Raw genomic sequence first — 23305 nt, 5'->3', positions numbered from 1 at the left:
TATTAAATGTTAATTACCTCAGCTAAAACTAATTAAGTATTTAGCCCTACAAAGATCTAGAGAAAGTGAAAAGGATTGAACTTGATTTAATGTAGACAACTTTTTTTTTTTTTTTTTGGCTGCGTTGGGTCTTCGTTGCTGCATGCGGGCTTTCTCTAGTTGCAGTGAGCAGGGGCTACTCTTCGTTGCGGTACGTGGGCTTCTCATTGATTGGGGTGGCTTCTCGTTGCGGATCACGGGCTCAGGCGCGTGGATTTCAGTAGCTGCACCACGCGAGCTCAGAAGTTGTGGATCGAGGGCTCTAGAGCACAGGCTCAATAGTTGTGGTGCATGGGCTTAGTTGCTCCGCAGCATGTGGGAACTTCCAGAGCTAGGGATCGAACGCGCGTGTCCCCTGCATTGGCAGGTGGATTCTAAACCACTGTGCCACCAGGGAAGTCCCTATAGAACTATTTTGAATCACATTCTCTCCCAAGATGATTAAAATCAAACTAGCTAGCATTTTATCTTTGAAACCTCCAAGGTGCAAGACCATTCCAAAATTCTTCCTTTTCATCATGATTGTCATAATCACAATCAGCATCATTGCCGTCATAGCTAATATTTATTAGTTTACTCTGTTAGTCTACATGCTTTATGTGCAGAATTTTTTTTTAATATAAATTTATTTATTTATTTTTGGCTGCGTTGGGTGTTCGTTGCTGTGCGCGCAGGCTTTCTCTACTTGCGGCGAGCGGCGGCTGCTCTTCGTTGCAGTGCGCGGGCTTCTCATTGAGGTGGCTTCTCTTGTTGTGGAGCATGGGCTCTAGGCGTGGGGTTCAGTAGTTGTGGCACACGGGCTTAGTTGCTCCGTGAAATGTGGGATCTTCCTGGACCAGGGCTTGAACTCGTGTCCCCTGCACTGGCAGGCGGAGTCTCAACCACTGCGCCACCAGGGAAGCCCTATGTGCAGAATTTTATTTGCACCTTACAACAGCCCTATGATGTAGGCGCTATTATTATCTCCATTCAAAGTCTAAAGCTTAGAAAGGTTAAGTAACTTGACGAATGTCACATAACTAGTAGGTGCCAGATCCCAGGTCTGAAAGCAGGCTAACTCAGGTTAAATGTTGTTCTTAACCTTTATTTTATTTTGCCTAAGCCCACTTAATTCACTTAAATTTGGTATAAATTGACTTTAATCATGACCTTTTCATTGAGACCCATTTTGATCTTCCCCTTCATTAACAAATGTTGGATAAAGTATTCATTCAAGGAATGGGAAGACAAGATATAAATAACTGAAAAGTTAATAGATTTTTTTTAAAAACCAAAAAAAAGAAACACATGATTGTCAGATAAGTGGAATAGACAGTGAAAGAATGCTTGGTGTTTCTTTAGCAATCTGGGGTGGAACTACAATTGTGTCCTGAAGTCTGGAAAGACTAAATAAAAGTGAAGAGGAGACGATATTCTCAGAACAGGTTGACTGCCTCTACAAAGGCAGAAAGTGTGGAAAGTGCTAGGTGAGTGGGAACAAGTGAGAACAGTCCAGTAGGGCTTATGAAAGGAAAGGAGTGGTAGAGGGGACCGAGGTGGGGGTCACGTACATTGATACTTGATGTCTTACTCAGTGCTAAGGACAGTTTTAGACCCCAATAAGAGGAAAGCTTTGAATACTCAGGAGTTGAATTTGGGTCATTTCATCTCTTCCTCTCTTAGCTGTCGTATGACCCTGTATCATCCTATTTATGTTTCATTTTCCTATCTGTAAAAGAAGGAATAATTTTTGTTCCCTTGGGTTTTCTCCTAGTCATCAAAAATGAATGAATTAGGCCACAGTACACAAACAAAAAGAAAATATGTAATATTTCATGAGATAAATTAAGTTGTGAAATATCTGGGCATTTTTATATAACAAGTGCTGTAGAAAACTTTTAATGAAACATTTAAATTCATTAATGACTGCAGCTATTCAGATCCTTGGATCTCCTCATTTTTCCTTTAAGTGGCAGGAACTTGAAAAAAATTAAAATAGGATGTAGTTAGCTTTCAATTACTTAGGCCCTGACAATTCAATTTATGGATTACATAGAATTTTAATTTACTCATTTCACACGTCGTTATCAACTCTACAAGAAGTTTAAAAGGACAAAGGATGAAAGTCGAATTGGTCAGTTTCCATGTTATTTCCAAGGGGGGCAAGGGGGCGGATTTCCTTTGAGTCAAGACTCGGGGTCAGCCAATAATTGCTAGTATTGCCTGACTGGTAATAACAGGCTGATGAAAAGGTGAATATAACGTGAAAACTCTGATTAAATCAAGCGCGCCCTCCCACCCTCGCTTTCGATGAGGAATTTTCTTCTCTCTCCCGCCCTCACAGAAGGGGCTGAGACAGCATCTGGCATCACAATACTAACATTTGCTTCGTGATTTCCTCTTTACAGGGCACTCTGACACACATCACTTCTTAGGCATCAGGATTCACTGGAACCTTTCAGCATTTTAAAAATAAAAATCTGCTAGGGAATCTGGGGGCTGATCTTTTCACCGGCTGTGACAACCGCGATCTGGACCCCTCCCCCGAGTGAGCGGAGCTCTCCGCGTTTTATTCCAGGCCTGTGACACCTCCACTCCCTCCGTGAAGCCGCCGTGACTCATATCTTGCAGATCTTTCGCCCCCTACGCGCTCCCAACACACAACCCCCGGGAGATCCAACCCGAGCCCACAGCGCGTGGTCAACCCGCCCAAGCCGACTTGGAGGTCTTGCGTCTGAGTCACACATAAAGACCACCCTCGTCGGCATCCCCACACACACAGTCCCTCACACCCCGGCGCGCCGGCCGCCCGGCCTGAGACACCAACGCCCGTCGTCTCTGCGCAACTTGTTATGCTCCAGCTCGAGCCCTTGACCCAAAAACCCCGAGAAATGGAGAGCTACAGAGCCGGCCTCGGGCGGCCTTTGATGGCTTTGTTATTGTTTGGGTTTGAATCGATACGCCCCTCCCCATCCTTCCTCCCTAGCGGCTCGACACCCAGCTCCCGCCTACCCGCACGCCCCGCGCCCCTCCCCCTCCATTTTGGCGCCTTTTCCTTCCCGCCACGTCGTGGCGGCGTAGAGACCATTCTGACCGCAAGAGCTGGGCGGGGGCGTGGGCGTCGCGCGCCGTGTTATGCAGATCAATCGGCTTCTGGTTGGCTGGAGATGCGGCGGCGGGGGCGGGGCCGGGGCGCGGCGACTGAGCGCGAGGGGCGGGGGTGGAGGGGAGTCGCCCTGTCCCGCCGCTTCCCCACCCCCTCTCCTCCCTCCTCCGGTCCAGCAGCCCAGCTCCCCGCCTAGGCCTCCCGGAGAGGCCCCGCCCCATCCCCGCCCGCCCGCGCGCCCCCCACCCGCCGGCGCGCTCCGCCCCTTTACTCCTGGCGGCAGGGCGAGCCGGGTGTCTGCTGCAGCGGCCGCGGTGGCGGAGGAGGCCCGAGAGGACTTGGCGGCAGCGGCGGTGGCGGCGGCGGCGGGACCGGCAGCAGCAGCAGCAGCAGCAGCTACAAGCTCCCTGTGCCGCGGCGCTGCGGCACAAGCCCCACGAGCCGCCCACCCCTCCGCCCTCAGTGCTGCCTGACCCCGCCGGCGTGTCCGTCAGCCGCCAGCCCCCGGCAGCGCCCCCAGTCGTCCTCCGACTCGCCCTCGGCCTTCCGCGTCAGCCGCAGCCGCAACGCCACCCGCAGCCTCAGCCCCAGCCGTAGGCACAGCCACCGGCACAACCCCAGCTCTTGCTGCAGCTCCTCCAGACACCGTCCCTACGCCGACATCCTGGAGGTTGGGATGCTCTTGTCCAAAATCAACTCTCTTGCCCACCTGCGCGCCGCGCCCTGCAACGACCTGCACGCCACCAAGCTGGCGCCCGGTGAGCGCCCCCCCCCAACCCGAGGATGGAGTGGCGGCTGGACCTCCAGGGTAGGAGCTGGGGTCTCGCGGGCCGGCACTGAGTCCCCTGTGACTCGCTCTTTCCTAGGCAAGGAGAAGGAGCCCCTGGAGTCACAGTACCAGGTGGGCCCGCTCCTGGGCAGCGGCGGCTTCGGCTCGGTCTACTCAGGCATCCGTGTCGCCGACAACTTGCCGGTGAGTGGGCGGCCCGCCGCGGGGAGGGCGCGCCGGACGGGGGGCGCACGGGTGTGTTTGGCCCGGGCGAGGGAACCTAACGCTCTCTGGGGGGCTTTCCAGGTGGCCATCAAGCACGTGGAGAAGGACCGCATTTCAGACTGGGGAGAGCTGGTGAGTACCCTGGAGGGGGCGACCCCCAGGATGGGTGGGGTGAGGGGCACCCTCCGACTCCCGCCCTAACGCAGCCCCCTCACCCCTCTGCAGCCTAATGGCACCCGAGTGCCCATGGAAGTGGTTCTGCTGAAGAAGGTGAGCTCGGGCTTCTCCGGCGTCATTAGGCTCCTGGACTGGTTCGAGAGGCCCGACAGTTTCGTCCTGATCCTGGAGAGGCCCGAGCCGGTGCAAGACCTCTTCGACTTTATCACGGAAAGGGGGGCCCTGCAGGAGGAGCTGGCTCGCAGCTTCTTCTGGCAGGTGCTGGAGGCCGTGCGGCACTGCCACAACTGCGGGGTGCTTCACCGCGACATCAAGGACGAGAACATCCTTATCGACCTCAGTCGCGGCGAGCTCAAGCTCATCGACTTCGGGTCGGGGGCGCTGCTCAAGGACACCGTCTACACGGACTTCGATGGTGAGCCAGGCCTGGGGGCGGAGCTGCCCGGGAGGGAACTGCCCAGGTGACTCGGCCTGGCCTGGAGGCCTGGGTAGGCTTTCCTCTCCGGCCCTTTGTAAAGGTCATCGGGCCGCCTGGCTCTATGCTAGCAGGGGTGGGGCGAAGGAGAGCTTCCCAGCGTAGGAAAGCCGGGGATTTCAAGCCAGCTGAACCTGTAATGTTTCTGGCATGATTTTATTTTTTAAGTGGAATTCAGTGGGTTCCAAGCTTTCCCGATGAATAAGAGGTTGCGGGCAACCGGCCGTAGCCCAGATTTCTGAAGTCTGACCCAGTTTCCCCGCCAGTAAAAGGATGGGAGGGGGGAAGGGGGAGGAGAGAGCGGGAGAGATGAAAATTGACGCCGGTTTTGTCATTTTTGTTTTGTTTTATAAGGGAGTTAGTTTTCGGTAAGGTAGTTTTTAGAGCTGCAGGTTTTCTTCTCCCCTTTGATTTAGGGACGAATAAGGAATAGAAACAGTAGTTTCGCTAAATAATTCATTGTTGTTGTTGGGTTTTTTTTTTTTTTTTTTTTGGTGTTGTGGGGTGAGGGAGTCGGGAATGAATGTTGTGAAATAAGATCTCTTGCTGGTTTGAAAATTAGTTGGGTGTCTCCGCAGAGAGGATGAAAACCTATCCTAGGGAGGGGCTTGGAGAGGGTTCTTTCAGAAAAGAAGGGAGAGCTTGAGATCAAAGCACGGGAGGGTGGGTCATCATCTGAGCGGCTTAACCTAACAAACGACAGCCTTTCAAAACTTGTGACTGGGGCTTGTGGTTTGTGTTTATTTGCCCTTGGAGGACGCTGGGTTGGGCTGCATTTTTTTGTATTTAACAGTTAATGGCTGGCCGGGTCCTCCCATGTTTTTTCCTTCCAGTCTTTGCTGCCCCCTGGTGAGCACCAGCGGGATGGCCCCACTTTTTTTTTTTTTTTTTTTACAACTCAAAGTTTGTAAACAGGAATCACGTGGTCTGAAGCCAGCCCTGCCTCTCTACCTTTCCAGTGTGGGGAGGAAGGGGTGTGGGTGTCTACCCATACATCCAGAGGGTGGGGAGGAAGGCCTTTCAAAGGGCACCCTGACTTAGGATACTGTACAAGTGTCCTTGCCTGGGTCATATCTGAAATGAGACTCTCACCCAGCTCCTGGGCAAGGACATTTAATGCAGTTTAAGGATAGTCTGTGGGATACCTCCCTTGATTTTGCAGATGTTCATCCCCTCCTCCCATTGAGGGTGGTCCTACCACATACAGCCCTCAGGCTTTGGGTCTGCGGCCAGCCCTGTTTGTTTCTTGGAGCTGTTTATGGTCTGAGCTGGTAGAGAAGTGGGTAATGCTTTGGGTTGGAGAGCTGCCGTAAGCTTCTCATCCACTCCTTTTAGCCCTGGCGGGGGGAATGGAGTTCACCCAGCTGCTGAGAGAAGTAGGGTGGTGCTTTTTTTTTTTTTTTTAAGAGTTACTCAGCAATACCTCTCAGTTGCTTTGTGTTTTATTTTTGCTAAAAGTATGTTTTCCTTCCTATTCCCCTGGCTTGCAGGGACCCGAGTGTATAGTCCTCCAGAGTGGATCCGCTACCATCGCTACCATGGCAGGTCGGCAGCCGTCTGGTCTCTGGGGATCCTGCTGTACGATATGGTCTGTGGAGATATTCCCTTTGAGCACGATGAGGAGATCATCAGGGGCCAAGTTTTCTTCAGGCAGAGGGTCTCTTCAGGTAATTTCTGCGAAGCCCTTTATTGAGGAGAGGCAGGAATCACGAGGCTGTTAGTCCTCAGGGATGGTCTTTGAGTTTGGAGAGCTTCAGTCTCCAGGAGATACCATGGCCCTTGCCTTAGAATTCTAGGCAAATGATTCACACTTGAGAGCTGGTCTGCAGGAATCAAGTGGTTTGCATTTGAGGGTGCCTTGGTGGGGGGTCAGAGGAAGAGCGTGTGTGAGAATATTAAGAAAAGACCATTTAGTTTCACTGAAAGGTTTTTTTTTACGTACCAAAGGATCCTGATCCCTCAACTCCTGGCTGTTTTGCCAGGGAGTGAAAAATTGAGGGCTCTTTGAGCCTTCTTCCTTAAGGCAGGCTCTCTTAAATACTGTGGTTCCAGTGACCTCATCGTGGGTGGTGTTCATATTTGTAAGTCGGTAGGTGAATTGAATCACCTCATCGTGCTTAGTGATGTCTCATCAAAATCTCTTGTCATCATCTTTCCTATTTCTGTTGAGTGGGCGTCGTGGGAAAGGCCCTAGCTATTGAAGTTTGAAAACTACAGGTTTAAGAGAGGAGCTGTTTTTTAGCTGAAAGCATACTGGAGCATCTAGGTGTTAGTTAATACCTTCTCATTGAAGAATAAGCATTCTAGAAAGGGCAGGCTCTCTGTTGGATCCCTGACTTGTGGGCCCCTGGGAAGCAAAGTGGGAAGACCTTTGAACTGCAAAAACAAGTTGAGTCATTCATAACCTCTATCTTGCTTTCTCTAGAGTGTCAACATCTCATTAGATGGTGCTTGGCCCTGAGACCATCAGATCGGCCATCCTTTGAAGAAATCCAGAACCATCCATGGATGCAAGATGTCCTCCTGCCCCAGGAAACTGCTGAGATCCATCTCCACAGCTTGTTGCCAGGGCCCAGCAAATAGCTTCTCGGGCAGGTTCTCCCCTCTCTGTCAGATGCTCAAGGGAGGGGAAGTGTCTGTTTCCAGCTTCCCAAGTACCAGTGACACTTCTCTCCAAGCAGGACAGTGCTTGATACAGGAACAACATTTACAACTCATTCCAGACCCCAGGCCCTGGAGGCTGCCTCCCAAAGGGAGGAAGAGACTCCACTCCAGCCGTCCTAGGCTTCAACTCCTCCCATAGAAGCTCTCCTTCTCATCGGTGTCCAGCATTGCTGGACTTTGCAAAATCCCAGGGGTGGCGGGTGGGGTGGGAGTGGATCAGAATCCAGCCATGGAACTGTTCCCTTCATCAAGAGTTCTGCTGAATGCCGTGATGGGTCGGGTAGGGGGAAATCGGGTTGGGGTGGGATAGGACTAGCACCATTTTAAGTCCCTGTCACCTCTTCCGACTCTTCTGAGTGCCTTCTGTGGGGACTCCGGCTGTGCTGGGAGAAATACTTGAACTTGCCTCTTTTACCTGCTGCTTCTCCAAAAATCTGCCTGGGTTTGGTTCCCTCTCTTTCTCCCCCACCCCTTCCCCCCATCCTTCATATGAAAGGTGCCATGGAAGAGGCTACAGGGCCAAATGCTGAGCCACCTGCCCTTTTTCCACCTCCTTTAGTAAAACTCCCAAGTGAACTGGTCTTCCTTTTTGGTTTTTACTTAACTGTTTCTAAGCCAAGACCTCACACACACACACACACACACACAAAAATGCACAAACAATGCAAATCAACAGAAAAACTGTAAATGTGTGTACAGTTGGCATGGTAGTGTACAAAAGGGTTGTAGTTGATCTAATTCTTTTTTAATTTTGCCTTTAAATTATTTTACCTGTTTTTTTTTTGTTTTGTTTTGGGTTTTTTTTTTTCTTGGAAAGACGCGCATTCTAACCTGGAGGTCAATGTTATTTATTTATTTATTTATTTGGTTCCCTTCCTGCTCCAAGCTTCCACAGCTGCCGCCATAGTTTTCTTTTCTCCTTTCCTCCTCTGACTTGGGGACCTTTTGGGGAAGGCTGCAACGCTTGCTCTGTTTGTTCATAGGGTGACGGGACTCAGGCGGGACAGCTGCTGCAGCTCCCTGACTGCTGCGGGCCCCCTCGCCTGCTTACCCGAGTGGGCATGGGGTCTGTGGGTGATGGGGGAGGGGCATTGCTGACTTGTGTATATAGCATAGATTTATGAAAAGCAGTTCTGGATGGTGTGCCTTCCGGATCCTCTCTGGGGCTGTGTTTTGAGCAGCATGTAGCCTGCTGGTTTTATCTGAGTGAAATACTGTACAGGGGAATAAAAGAGATCTTATTTTTTTTTTTTATACTTGGCGTTTTTTGAATAAAATACCTTTTGTCTTAATTTGTGGCTTAAGTGTTGTCCATGCAGAGGCATGCTAATGCGCGTTAATTGAACGCTTGGTAAATGCCAAAATCTATCCTGGGAGGAAAAAGGGAATTTTCAGCCTGAATCTGGTTTCCTTCAGTAGGACGTCTGGGATAGTCACCTTTCTGAAATGAATGTATGGCCCAAGGGTAGATGAACCAATCTTGTGTGGACAAGATTTGGCTGGAGGGGCCCAATGCAATCCCAACCTCTATTCCCAATGCAAATTCTAGTAGAGCTGGGCTAATATGGCATATGTGGCTATTTCCCAGTGCTAGTCAGATTTCATGAAATGGCCACTGGTGACTAGTAGCTGTGGAACAATAGAGCATTTCCATCATTGCAGAAAGTTCCACTGGACAAGGCTGACCTAGAAGATACCAAAATTTTGTTAAACTACCAGTTGAGGATTTTTTCAATTGTCTCTCCCACTAGTAAAACATTTTGAGCACGTACCCTTAGTAAGTGTTTACTGGGAAACTATATACCTGTGTAAATTTCCCTTCATCTTTAGTGTGGAGTTTAGTCATTGATAATAGACGTGTGGAAATGCATTCGTTGTTTTGACTTACGCAGTTTTCCTCTCCAATGTGCCCGACAAAAAGCTTATACTGGGAGTAGGTGAAATGTTAGCCCGGCCATTTTCTTACTGCTTGTGCTGGGATAATTAGCATTTTTAGTCCGTGGTTTCTTTGCAGGGATCTGTTTAAGCCTCTTGTTCATTTTGTGAGAGTTCAGTTCAAACTAGATGGTAGAACCCATGAATCCACTTAGTGCACGTGGCCTGACTACGTCCTGAAAGAACAGTGGAGTGAGTACCACTGTCAATGCATGTCAAGTATTCGTAAATATTCGTTTCTTGTTTCTTTAGAAGCATCAATAGCAGCCTACAACATTCTTCCTTCCTCATCATCTTGCTCCCTCCCCTCAGTGCATGCACACACCCTTTGGACACTGGCCCAGATGCTGTCTTGTCAGGTTGTTTGAGGGTCCAGGCCACAATACCGCTCACTCATTGTCACTCCTCACTCCTTAAGCTTGGACTAGATCCCAAACCCTAGCTCGGCTCCCATGTGGCGGTAGGAGAGGAAGGAAGAATTTCTCGGTTCTGGGGGGCTGATTTTCTCAGTTCCCCTTTTCTCTATCCTCCTTGCTCTTCCCAATCTCTTGGAGTATGAGGATTGCATGCCTCATCCTTTACAGTAAAGTTGACAGTTGGCTTAAAAGTTGCTCTAAATGTGTTGAAATCTATCAAAGTCCCACTCTTCTTTCCCTTGAAGTGAGTTTCTGGCAGTTTCCCCATCCTCTATTGAGACTGCTAGGGATGATAGAAGATGGTGTCTCTTTGAAGAAGAGTGCAAGATAGTAAGTGCCAAGATACTGGGTGCCAGATATTAGGGGTTGTATAGGAGGGGTGAAAGGTCACAGTCTCTTCTATTGGGCAGTTTAAAATCTAGTGTGGAAAGGGGGTCAGATAACAAACATGACTGTGTGGCCACAGGAATATAGAGGGGAGCAATGGTTAAGAGCATGACTTGGGAATCAGCCTTGGATTTTACCACCATTACTTAACTGGATCCCTTGGGCCTTATAACACCCTCTGAGACTAATCTCTAAATAGAGATATTCATTGAGTGGATTATTAAGAAAATCGAGTTAAATAATGGCTGTACATACATGCAAACAAATATTACCTCCTGCTTAGGGATGCTTCTATATGTAGTAAAAGTACTAAGAAAGAAGTACACGGCAATAAATTCCCAGAGTCAGGATGGTGACTGTTTCCTCTGGGGAAGAGGAAGGGAGGTTGTGATTTAGGGAGGGGTATCTGCATAGGGGCCTTCAGCTGTTTGGGCAATGCTTTATTTCATAAACCAGATGGTGAGGACTAAGGTTTTTGCATTATACATTTTTTTTATTTTGGTCCACGCCTCGCTGCATGTGGGATCTTAGTTCCCCCACCAGGGATCGAACTCGTGCCCCCTGCAGTGGAAGCGTGGAGTCTTAACCACTGGACAGCCAGGGGAGTGTCTGCATTATACTTTATAGCTTTTGGTTTGTCTTAAATATTTCATGATAAAATTTTAAAAGTAATGAATAAATGTGTGCTTATCACAAAGGAGGCAGCAGATGGAGTTATTACTGCCCTTGGCTGAGGTGATCTGGGAAGGCTTCAAAGAGGAGGCAGCATTTCAACTGGACTTTGAAGAGTGAACGTCAGTTTGTTCACCTGTGAAGTGAGGCACAGAACATACAGGTAAAGCAAAGAAATCCAGAGGGGCTAATGTTTTTCCCCCCATTAGACCAGGGAGGGGCAAACCACAATCTGCTGACCGAGTCTGGCACACTACCTGGTTTTGCACGGCCTGTAAGCTAAGACTTGGTTTAACATTTTAAATGGTTGAAAACAGACTGAGTGAGGAATAATATTTCATAAGAGGTAAAGATTATGTGAAATTTAATTGTCAGCATTAATAAATAAAGCGCATCTGTTTACGAATTGTTTATGACTGCTTTCGTACTGCAATGGCAGAGTTGAGTAGTTGTGACAAAGACCTTATGGCCAGCAAAGCCAAAAATATTTACTATCTGGCCCTTTACAGAAAAAAGTTTGCAAGTTCCTGCACTAGAGCATGGTCTCATTGATTCATCTGCATCTTTTATAACACTTGGCGATAATAGCTAACACTCATTCAGTACCTACCATGTGCCCAGCACTGTTCTGCATGCTTTGCATATCTTAGTCTTACAACAACTCTCCATGAGGGAGATACTATTATTTATCCCCATTTTGCAGGTGGGGAAAACTGAGGTGCAGAGCAGTAAGTACTGTGTCAAAAGTCACATACCTAAGAAGTGGCCAGGTTAGAATTTGGACCCAGGTGGTCCATGCTCACTACCACTCTGCTATACTGCTACTTAATAAATGTTTGTGTAGATTAGTCATCTCAAGTTTCCTTCAGGGCCCAGAATCTGGGTGGACGTCAGGGCAGTTCTTCCCCAGACTCCAGAGAGTCAGGTAAACAGTTCTGTTCCATGGAAATATTCATTACTGGCTCTTGTGAGCTACCCTTCACTTGGGCCTGGGTGGGGAGGAAGAGTTGGAGGCGGTAAAGGGAGGAGAGAGGGGATGGGGCGGGGTGGTTAGGGGGTGGGGCAGGCACACATTTCTTGTAAATGTTACTCAGCTCCTTCAACTGCTCTGCTGGTTCTTGGAAACCCTTACCACAAAGAACCCATCGAGAACAGTGTTAAAGCAGATATGGCCTCATCCCCAGTTCATTTCCTGCCCAGCCTTGCACTAGTAACTCCGATTGCCAAGAGCAAGGTTGCAGTGACCCCTCAGCATCGCTGTGGGAGGAAGTGCAAAAATAAGCAGAACTAGGGTCAAGCTGAGAGGACAGTCTTTATTTTTATTTACTGTAACAAGACATCTGATGTACAGAACTGGGTTAATCATAATCCTTGGTTCATGATATAGTCTCATCCTTGGTTCGAGCCTGGCCTGCTGTTATATTATACTGGGTGGTGAATCCCATTCAAGAAGCAGACATCAGCAATAACATCCATCTACCTATATGATCCTTTCTTAGTCCATTCCTTGCCTCTCCCAGACATAACCTGCTGTCCTGAATGTTGTGCTTAGCATTCTTCTACATTTCTTAAAAAAAGTTTTTATTTCATAGCCATGTGTTCCTAAATTATGTAGTGTTTCGTTTCCGTTGTTCTTGAACTTTATAAAAAGATTATCAGGCGGGTATGTAGTGATCTGCAACTTGCTCTTTTTACTCAACATTATGTTATAAAGATTCATGCGTGTTTTAGCACGTGTTTCATTTTCACTCTAGAATATTCCATCGTATGGACAGGCATTTGGGTTGTGGTCGTTGGAGGCCAGTCTTTAGGGTCCCCCTGAGTAAGTTACTTAGGAGGTCGGCACATACAGCCAGGTATAGCCCTTGCCCCATACCCCAGGGTAAGAGCCAGGGACTGTGGAGCCATTCCAGATTTATCCACGCAGCATCTACGGTGCACCGGGCACCACGCTGTAAACGCTGAGAACTCCTTTTTCATGCGTGAGTGGGCAGAATCAGGCTTTTCTCGGGGTTTAACGTGATGCCAGCAAATAGACAAATGTCACAGCAAAGCAAAGATCCGACGTTGCCTGGGGTCCAGTGGGATCTATGGATCTGGCAGTTACAGTTGTGACTGTTGTGAATGGTGCAGGGATGATGATATGGTGAGGTGTGTGTATGTGTGCAACTATGTGTATCTTTGGTGTGCGTGGTGAAGCATGGTGGTGTATACGTATTTGCGTGTGTGTGTGTTCATGTGAATGTAGAGTATAGCGCGTGCAGGTGTGGGTGTTGTATATGTGTAAGTATGTGTTGTGCCTCGGTACATACACACTCATTCTTTATTTTAATTAAAATTTTTTTATTTTCTTATTTTTTTATTTTTGGCTGTGCTGGGTCTTCCCTGCTGCACGCGGGCTTTCTCTAGTTACAGCGAGTGGGGCCTACTCTTCATTGCAGTGCATGGGCTTCTCACTGCTGTGGCTTCTCTTGTTGCGGAGCACAGGCTCTAGGCACGCAGGCTTCAGTAGATGCGGCGCGTGGGCTTCAGTAGTTGTGGCTCACGGGCTCTAGAGCGCAGGCTCAGTAGTTGTGGCTCACGGGCTTAGTTGCTCCACGGCATGTGGGATCTTCCCGGACCAGGGCTCGAACCCGTGTCCCCTGCATTGGCAGGTGGATTCTTATCCACTGCGCCACCAGGGAAGTCCCCACACTCATTCTTGGAGGTACTACCTGCTTCCCCACCTGGACTAAAGAGTCACATTTCTTCACCCCATGGCCTGCTGCCTCTTTTCCTACCTTTGCCCTGGTTCTCTCCTCTGCCCCACTCCCTTCTCTCACCTCTCTTCACCTCTTACCTTCTTCTCGATCTTCAACTCAGATCCCTCCTCCCAGAACCACCCACCCAATTCTCTTTCTTCCTCTTCCCAGCTCCTCCTCCAGATGGCCAATCCCAATATACCTTTGAGATCTCATCCTTATTTAACCTTGCAATCTTCATAAAACTGTTGGCCGCCCACTGGTTTCATAACTCCTGGTTTGCCTTTCACTCCTCTGTCGATTAGGCCCCATTTCCTCTCCCTCTCCTTGCCCTTTAAACTTGGGTGTTCTTTCCCTTCCTCACCCCCAAGCCCTCTGTGTTGGCCAGGATCCTGGCAGGAAACAGATGGCACACTCAGATTGGGTAATGCAGGGAAGAGTGTGAAAAAGAACTATTTACAAAGGTGTGGGGCAGGTGCTGGGAAACCACATGGGGCAGTGCTGTACCCTGGGGCTAGCAGTAGTGGGAGCACTTCCTCGCTCAGGCCTGAGGGCTGGAGGAGGAACCCTGCCTGATGTGAGCTGTAACCTTCATTCGAGAGAAGCGGTCACCCTGTGCTAACCCTGCATGGAGGGAGTGAGACAGAAATACCCGTGCTTCTCTCTTCCCATCCTCTGATCTCCTACCAGGGCCTCCCATGGACTGAACCCAGCTGAAAGCCAGAAGGCAGGGAGTCTGGTGTGAGGCAGTCCACATAGGTCAGCCTTTCCAGGCACAGAGCAAGCTGGAGAAGGGTGGGGAATAGCTCTGGAGGCCAAGGGAAAACGCCCAGCATGGTCACCGCTGTATTGTGCTTCCTCCCCTGGCTTCACGGACCGTCTTCTTCATGGTGATTGCCACAACTCCTGCATAGACCTCTCTCCTGAGTTCAGGCCTGGGGATCAATAGCCTCCTAGATACCACTGCCCAGGGGCTCCCAGGAACCCAGGAACTGAATATCACTTGAGTGCCTGCAGGAAAATGATGGAGACCTTCCCAACCCCTGAATTCCACCCTGCCACTGCTCACCTCTCAGCTCCGCTCATGAAGTTCCTTGGAGACACAGATGCCCACATATTTTGTAAGTGAAAAGAATTTTTTTTGCTTATAAAAATGATACAAGCTTTTTAGTAAAAATAATGGTATGAAGTGAATTAAAGCTATATGATGTAATTCTACCAATCCAGAGAGAAATACATCCATATTTATATTTAAATATGTATATATTTATATGTACACACATATTATCTATATATAATTTTATAGAACAGAGCTCATGTTTTTGGTAACCTGTTTTTCCCTCACTTAACAATGTACTATCGAAATGCTTCCATTTCAAGAACTATGGACAAACATAATCATTTTGATACGGCTACAGTATGGGTGTACATTATTAATTTTGGTAGTTTGTAATTTTCTGCCATTATATATGAAATATTCTGTTACCTGATATGGCTTTGGGCAAAGATGAATTGTTGCTTATGTCAACATCTATTATTCTTTTCTTTCCTTGGTCATAGAGCCTCTGATTTTTTAGCTAGTCATATGGCCTTTCTTAAGAATAAAGACTAACTCCCTCAGATTCCCTTGCAGCTAGCTGTGGACACATGACAAAGTTCTGCCCGGTGAAAAAGAAGCAGAAGAGTTTTGGGAGCAGATTCCAAGGAAATTCCTTAAGAGACATCTGGTATGCACCCTTCCCCTTTGGATGGAAGGAGGAGCTATTATGGGAAGAGGGTCGTGTGGTTGTGGGGAGGGGATACATGCAGAGTAAGCAAAAGTAAAGAGCTCCCTCAGGCCACTCCATTCATCCAAGCCCTCATCACTATCATTTTATTTTATGGCAAGCTTTTACTATTTCACCAGAAAAATATTTTCCCCTTAAGTGAGTGATTTTTTGTAAATGTATGGTGTCTTTAAATATATTTCATTGTATCTTGGAGACCAGTGTCTGCCCTCTCACGCCCCTCATGACACATCTCTCCAATTTTATAATACAAATCAGTTAAAAAGTGAAATTTGATATCAAGCCGAGTCTCATTTACTTATACCGATTCATGGGGGAAATTATATGGTAATATGAATAATCTAAAATAAAAGATAAAATGTATATTTGGCCCTGGAATGTATGCCTTAATCTAACACATTTTCATTGATGGAGAGAGGAAGGGAATGAACATTCTTTTTGAAACCAACTTTATCGAGGGATCATTTACATATACTAACTCGCACCTATTTTAAGTGTACTGTTCCATGTGTTTTGACAAACGTACATGCCCATATAAACACTACCACAATCAACATAGAATATTTCCACCCCCACAAAAGTTCCCTTGGCCTTTTTCCTTGATTACCCAACCCACCCCCACTAGCCCTAGGCAACCACTGATCTAGTTTCTGTCACTATAGATTAGTTTTGCCTGTTCTAGAATTTCATTTAAATGGTGTCATACAGCATGTCATTTTTGAGCATGACCATTTATTGGGTGCCTAGCATGTGACAGACACTTTACAAGTGCGTAATCATTTCTCTTTTAGAGATAGGAAAACCAAGACTTAGAAGTTAAATAATTTACCCAGGTCACATGGCTAGTATAGTCAGATGCTCAAGTCCCTTATAGAAAACAGCATGGTATTTGCATGTAACCTACACATATCCTCCCATATACTTTAAATCATCTCTAGATTACTTTTAACACTTAATATGATGCAAATGCTATGTAAATAGTTGTAAATACAATGTAAATGCTATATAAATAGTTACCAGTGCAGCAAATTCAAGTTTTGCTTTTTGGAATTTTATGGAATTTATTTTCTTCCCGAATATTTTCTATCTGCATTTGGTTGAATCCTCGGATGTGAAACCCGTGGATACGGAGGGCTGACTGTAAATGGCAGAGTAGAATCCTAAGTTTATCTGACTCCAAATTTATGGTCCCACCTTACACACCACACTGCTGCTGCCCTTGGTTTTACAGAGACCCTAAAAGATGAATATATTAGGGGCAGATGTAAGGTCAAAGTTTACAATCTTATGAAAAGGTGAGAGTAAGGCACACAGAACAACTGGAGAACAGACAAGAAGATACATAATAAAATGTCAAAATATATTGTGGTTACACAATAAAATACACACCAAAAATATGTTGTCTACGTTGTACAGATGCAAATAGCCACATAAGGAGAGAATGAAGAGAAGAGAATGTTGGCTGAAGATGTCATGGCAGGTTCTTAGTGGGGCAAGATTATCTGCTACCCTAGGCATATACTTCAGACAAAATCATGGAGCTGAGCCAGGAGAATCTGACTCAGCAGGGCCAGATCTCAGGTCTTCTTCCTTCCTGTCTGGTCAAATCCATGTTGGAATCTGAAGTTTAGGAAATTATAATTTAATAAGGCAAACACAAGAGTCCCCAAATCCCAGAACAGTAGCGTTAGAAGGGCAGCTGGGATGCTTCAAGGAGTTTAAGGACAAGTCAAAAGAAGAACAACAATTCTCCAGCTTCCATAGGGTCATGTTTCAAAAGTTTGTTTATCACTTGTTTGAAATTCAACACATCTTTTCAGAGAAACCACATTACAAATGGAGGTTGGTCTCTCAGATCTGCCCTCAAATGCTGAGTTAACACATGAGGTGGCCGAAATACTATACAACCACTATGAAAACAACACTGTGGCAATCCTAGAACTCAGAAAAAGCAGTGGATTGTGGACTCATAGACAGCTTGACCTGTTGTCTAGACCTCCCTCCTACCCAGTACAGCGATCAGCTCCACCATACCCCCGTCTGTAGGCATTCATTCTACCTTAGCTGAGTCCATCCTCCTTGCAAGAGAGAAAATTCTTCCTTGTTTCAAGCTGAAGCTTGTCTTATGCTACCTTTCCTTCCTTGGTCCTAGTTCCACTCTCTAACTCTACGTGAAACTGATCACTTTCCCATTTAACAAGTCTTCAAAAGGTTTATGGGTATTCGTTTTACTATTTTTTTCAACCTTTCTTTCAGTTTGAAATCTTTCTTAATAAGAAGTTGCAGGAAATTTTTGAAAAAATAAATTCAAGTGTTTGTCACCTCAGTAAATATTTTCTCTCTCAAATTGGCAAGGACTGAATATAGTAATCAAGAAAGATTACTGGCCTACTTGAAAAAAAAAATGTGACTACAAAGTACCCAGCTAATTAGACATCTGTCAGGGGTAAGAAAATAACAGAAGAGCCAGCCAACTTCAGCACTTGGATGACGGGCAGAAGCCTAAAACAAAAACCTTTTTTCTAGGATGCTGTCAGGAATATTTGAGATTATGTCAAAGAAAGTATAGGGTGGCGGGACTTCCCTGGTGGCGCAGTGGCTAAGACTCCGCCTGCCAATGCAGGGGACATGAGTTCGATCCCTGGTCCGGGAAGATCCCACATGCCACGGAGCAACTAAGCCCGTGTGCCACAACTACTGAGCCTGCACTCTAGAGCCCGCGAGCCACAATACTGAGCCCATGTGCCACAACTACTGAAGCCCGCGTGCCTAGAGCCCGTGCTCCACAACAAGAGAAGCCACGACAATGAGAAGACCGCGCACTGCAATGAAGAGTAGCCCCGCTCGCCGCAACTAGAGAAAGCCTGCGCGCAGCAACGACAACCCAACACAGCCAAAAAATAAATTAATTAATTAAAAAAAAAAAGAAAGTATAGGGTGGGCCAGGTACATAGAAGGTGCTACTAAATACTGTCAGTTTTTGTCATTCACAGTAGCTGTGTTCTATAAAGTTGCTGCAAACACTGAATTAGTGAATAGTGAATCACTACTCTTAGGGGAAATACAGGGTTAGGTTCCTGTGAGCCTTTGGGCACAAACATTTCAGGTGTGCTTCGTGTTATTTAATATATATTATTGATCCATTCACATTAAACTCATGGCCAACAGTCCTATAATTCATGCCTGAGGGAAGCTTATCTAGCACATGGGGGCAGTTTTAAACAGCAGAGTCACCAACAGTAAGCACAAAAATGCCAAAAGCATGGCACTAAATTTACCACAAAAGGACACTTGTTTACAGTATGATAGCTGAAACATGAAGGCAGTATCACCTTACCCCACCTTAGCTGGCAGTGTTGGGCAAGTCATGCATGGTGGGTGACAAATGTTTTGACAATTTGCATACATCTAAAATTACCATGAAAGCACTGTGAATATTGATCTGTGGATCACAAATAAGTTTTAGCAAGAAGGCAAATTGACAAATACAGAATCCACAGATAATAAAGATTAATTTTATCATGATATGGATGGTTGAAGTCCTTGGTGATTAAGGAGTTTTTGTTTTCATTTGTTTATGTATTTATTTTTGCATTTAACTTTTCTTTCATATACTTTATTTCTTTGGAGAATCATGAGGTCAGCAAGGTAGATGGTCTTATCCTCATTTTATAGATGTTGAGTGGCAGAGACAAGACAAGAACTAAGTCTTTAACCTTCTGTGTGTCCACTCCAAGTGGGTTTTAGTTTCAGTTACCACAAAATGTAATTATTCAAGCCTACTCAACTGCCACTCAGTTTTGACATCTTCAAATTTCTAGTCATCTAGATACTCAGTTAAGGAAGGCTTTTTTTTAAAAAATTAGTTAATTAATTTTATTTATTTATTTTTGGCTGCATTGGATCTTCGTTGCTGTGTGTGGGCTTTTCTCTAGTTGCAGTGAGCGGGGGCTACTCTTTGTTGCAGTGCACGGTCTTCTCATTGCAGTGGCTTCTCTTGTTGCAGAGCACGGGCTCTAGGCATGTGGGCTTTAGTAGTTGTGGCTTGGGGGCTCAGTGGTTGTGGTTCACGGGCTCTAGAGCACAGGCTCAGTAGTTGTGGCGCATGGGCTTTGTTGCTTCGCAGCATGTGGGATCTTCCCAGATCAGGGATCAAACCCATGTCCCCTACATTGGCAGGAGGATACTTAACCACTGCACCACCAGGGAAGCCCTAAAGAAGTCTTTTTTTATGATGCAATGAGTTATTTATATCAGTATGGAGTCATGGTTATTTATTTTATTCTATGGGTTAGAAAATCCAAAACTATGGTTACTTATTGTCTTGCACAAACTATTCCAGCTTTGGCCATTGGAAGCGCTTTCAGGTTGGTTCCTGTGTCCTTTTGAAGAGCTCCCAACTTTCTCTGAGCACTCTCCTACTTCCTGTCACAACAAGATGCCCTATGCTCGTCTTGTGTTTTGCCTCCCCAGCCCAGAATCAACCACTTCTCTAAGGAACCTTGGTTCCTTTTATGGAAGAATGGTATTTAAAAACCAAATCTGGGTTCTAGATGTGCTCAGTTGCTCCTGGGGTGTCACTGCTTCTATGCCATCTCAGGGCCCAGAGTTAGGAAATGTATGTACAGATACTGATCCGTGCCTAAACGCAGATCTATTTATGTATCTATTTATGATACCAGTTAAGGAACTTTTTATGAAGGTCCTTCCTATGTCTTTGCAACTTAGTATGCACTAGGTTTACAATAAATATTTGCTGAATTGAATCGAATTAATTAGAAATCTAGGGGAACAATATGACACAGAACAGCGTTTGAGGATTGAAAGAGAGAGCAAGATAAATCTTTGTCACCTGGCGACACAGAAAGGGCCCAGTCCTGAATCAGAGGTCAGGGGTCAAGGACCAGCTCTTGCTGCTTAGGACCCTGAGTCAGTTACCTAACCTGTATGGACCTCAGTTTCCCATCCATAAGAAGAAGGACTAACTGGCCGAAGTGATCCATAAGATTCCTTTCAGCTTGGGAACACAAATCTGATCAAATTGCTCACTTGCTTCAAATATATTTTAAGGGCAGGCAGTTTCTCTATTTTTTTAAACCACAATCCTTATATAATTTATATGTGGCCTGATGTGTGTGTGTGTGAACATATATCCATGTATGAACACATATGTACATACACACATACACATACATCTGTGTATTAGGGATTGGTTTGAGATACTGTAACAGAAACGTAAGTGTCCCTTAACTAAGATAGAAATTATCTTTTACATAACTTGACTTCTCTTTTATAGTCTGCTTTGCAAGGCTTTAACACTCAAACCACAGCTTTCAGCTCTGGGCCCAAAGTGACTGTTCTAGTTCCTACCATCAAGTCTGTATCCCAGCCAGTGGAAAAGGGAAAGACACAAAGGACTGCATACCATTCCTTCAGGAGCAGGACCCAGAAGTGGCACACACCATGGCTGCTCACACTGCACTGGCCAGCACTTAGGCACATGGCCACATCTGACGGCAAAAGAGGCTGGACAATGTAGACTCCTGCTGGGTGGCCATGTGCCAACACTTGGGGATCTGAATATTAAAATGAAGAAGAGCATGGATTGATGGAAAACTTGTAGTATCTGCCATAATATATAAAACGCAAACACCATCTTCACAAAATGGTGCTTACTTTTTTTTTTTTTGGCCCCGCTGCGCGGCTTGCAAGATCTTAGTTCCCTGACCAGGGATTGAACCAGGGCCCTCGGCAGTGAGAGCGCGGAGACATAACCACTGGGTTGCCAGGAAATTCCTGGTACTTGCTCTTAATACAGAGAGTATCATTTTTCTCTATTTTATTCTGGTCTACATTTAATTTCCTTTTTATTTTTAAAAATACTGGTCTTGTCCTACTAAATTCACTTCACCGTACTTGAATGAATTACAACCCTCATTTTGAAAAACACAACCCCAGAGCAAAGTGCAAACTCCCGGGCACAGTATGGTGGCCTCTTCAAGACATGACTGCCGATCACTCTGCAGCCTCCTTCCTGGCTGCTGCCCACCAGGGCTGTGGCAATCCAGCTGAGCTCCCACCTCCTCGGACACACCATTGTGTCCCCCACCTCCTTGTCTTGGGATGCCTTCTGCCCACCCTTGCTTCCCTCACCGCCCCCTCCAAACTATCAGCCTGGCAAATCATCTTTATTGTTCAAAACCTAACTTGTGTGAAGTCCTTTTTTTTTGGCAGCACTGCGAGTCATGCTGGATCTTAGTTCCCTGACCAGGGATCAAACCTGTGCCCTCTGAAGTGGAAGTACAGAGTCTTCACCAGGGAAGTCCCAAGAAGTCTTTTCTTATCCATTAGTCACCTGCATAGTTGAGCCACCCCTCTGTGATATCTCTGAACTCCTTATTATCCCATATTGTAATTAATGTTCTTTTTTTGGGGGGGGATTTTATTATGATATTAGGAAAATTACACTTTAAAAAGGGACATAGATATTCGCTTATAAGAAGTTAATTGTGGGCCTCTAGTTTTCTCACCCTGCCCGTGGAAAGCCACATTGGTGTGGGATTTCAGGTGTGCTAATGGACATCTGCGTTACTTATCTGCACTAGGACTCGTAGGAGGAGGTAGGAGTAACTAGCTCTAATAGCTTTCTTTTTCTTTTTCTTTTTTTGATTGAAATATAGTTGACATACAATATTATGATAGTTTCAGGTGTACTACATAATGATTTGACGTTTGCATACATTATGAAATGATCACCACAATTAGTCTAGTTACCATCTGCCCCTAAAGTTATTACAATATTACTGACCACATTCCCTATGTTGTATATTATATCCCCATGACTTAGTAATTATATAACTGGAGATCTATACCTCTTAATCTCCACCTATTTCACCCACATCTCTACCTCTCTACTTTCTGACAACCACCCGTTTGTTCTCTGCATCTAAGGGTTTGTTTTGTTTTTTTAGAATCCACATATAAGTGAGATCAAGTATCAATAGTGTTTGTTTTACTCTGACTTATTTCACTTAGTATGATACCCTCTAGATTCATCCATGTTGTTGCAAATGACAATAATTCTCTTTTTATGGCTAAGTAATATTCCATTTGAGATATATACATATATATATATATATATATATATATACACATATATATATATATATTACACCCTACTCACATGACTGACCTTCCTATATACTTGCCCCTACCCCAGCTAGTGATTGTTCTAACCTTTAGATCAGAACATCTCCACCATGATAGCTTGTCAAAGGGGCGGTGAGGGGCGTGCTCCTCTGAGAGTTTCCCTGGTAACTGATGAGCCAACATGATGTCAATTTCCCCTACACCTGGTAACCTCCCCCTCTCCAGGGGAGCAAAGACTGCCGCCATGTCCTGCCCCCTCACCGTCTGCTGCACATGGCGGGGAGTTGCTCCAGGACCTTGCTTCAGATGTGTAAGCTCCCCCATCCACTAAACCAGCGGTCCCCAACCTTTTTGGCACCAGGGACCGGTTTCGTGGAAGACAATTTTTCCACGTTCTGGGTGGGTGTGGGGAGGGTTCAGGCGGTAATGCCAGCCACGGGGAGCGATGCGGAGCCGCAGATGAAGCTGCGCTCCCTCGCCTTACGCTCACGTCCTGCTGTGCAGCCCGGTTCCTAACAGGCCGCAGACCGTACTGGTCTGCAGCCCAGGGGCTACGGACCCCTGCATTAAACCATTGATGGCTCTGTCGCTGACTCTGGGCTGTTTCTTCAGTCTTGAATCTGGGCAAGTACAGGCTTTGCGGATCTGTGGGGTGCAGCCCAGCAATTGGTGGAGCAGCCAGGAGACCAAGGAAACTCCTGTGAGCACGAGATGTTGGGACATAAGGATAGGGAATGGAAATTTGCGGGGGCTGTCCACTAACATGTGGGGCTGAAAGTTGCAG

At 46.3% G+C, this 23305-nt stretch overlaps 1 protein-coding gene and 1 pseudogene across 2 annotated transcripts in view; both read left to right on the top strand.

The window, feature by feature from the left end:
- The window catches only part of LOC307192931 (lupus La protein homolog), an 81071-nt pseudogene extending 77350 nt beyond the window's left edge, over nucleotides 1-3721 (top strand). The window contains exon 4 of the transcript in view: nucleotides 3503-3721. The product of the transcript in view is annotated as a lupus La protein homolog (transcript). The remainder of the gene's footprint in view (nucleotides 1-3502) is intronic.
- Nucleotides 3386-8692, top strand: PIM1 (Pim-1 proto-oncogene, serine/threonine kinase). Its single transcript, XM_079934840.1, has 6 exons — nucleotides 3386-3882; nucleotides 3991-4097; nucleotides 4200-4250; nucleotides 4344-4710; nucleotides 6261-6437; nucleotides 7196-8692. Exons 1-6 carry the CDS (start codon nucleotides 3801-3803, stop codon nucleotides 7351-7353), a joined length of 942 nt encoding a protein of 313 aa, XP_079790966.1. The 5' UTR covers nucleotides 3386-3800; the 3' UTR covers nucleotides 7354-8692.
- Nucleotides 8693-23305: the final 14613 nt, after the last annotated feature.

Source organism: Stenella coeruleoalba, assembly GCF_951394435.1.
Source record: "Stenella coeruleoalba genome assembly, chromosome: 10".
Taxonomy (NCBI): domain Eukaryota; kingdom Metazoa; phylum Chordata; class Mammalia; order Artiodactyla; family Delphinidae; genus Stenella; species Stenella coeruleoalba.
This window is presented reverse-complemented; position numbering and strand designations above follow the sequence as displayed.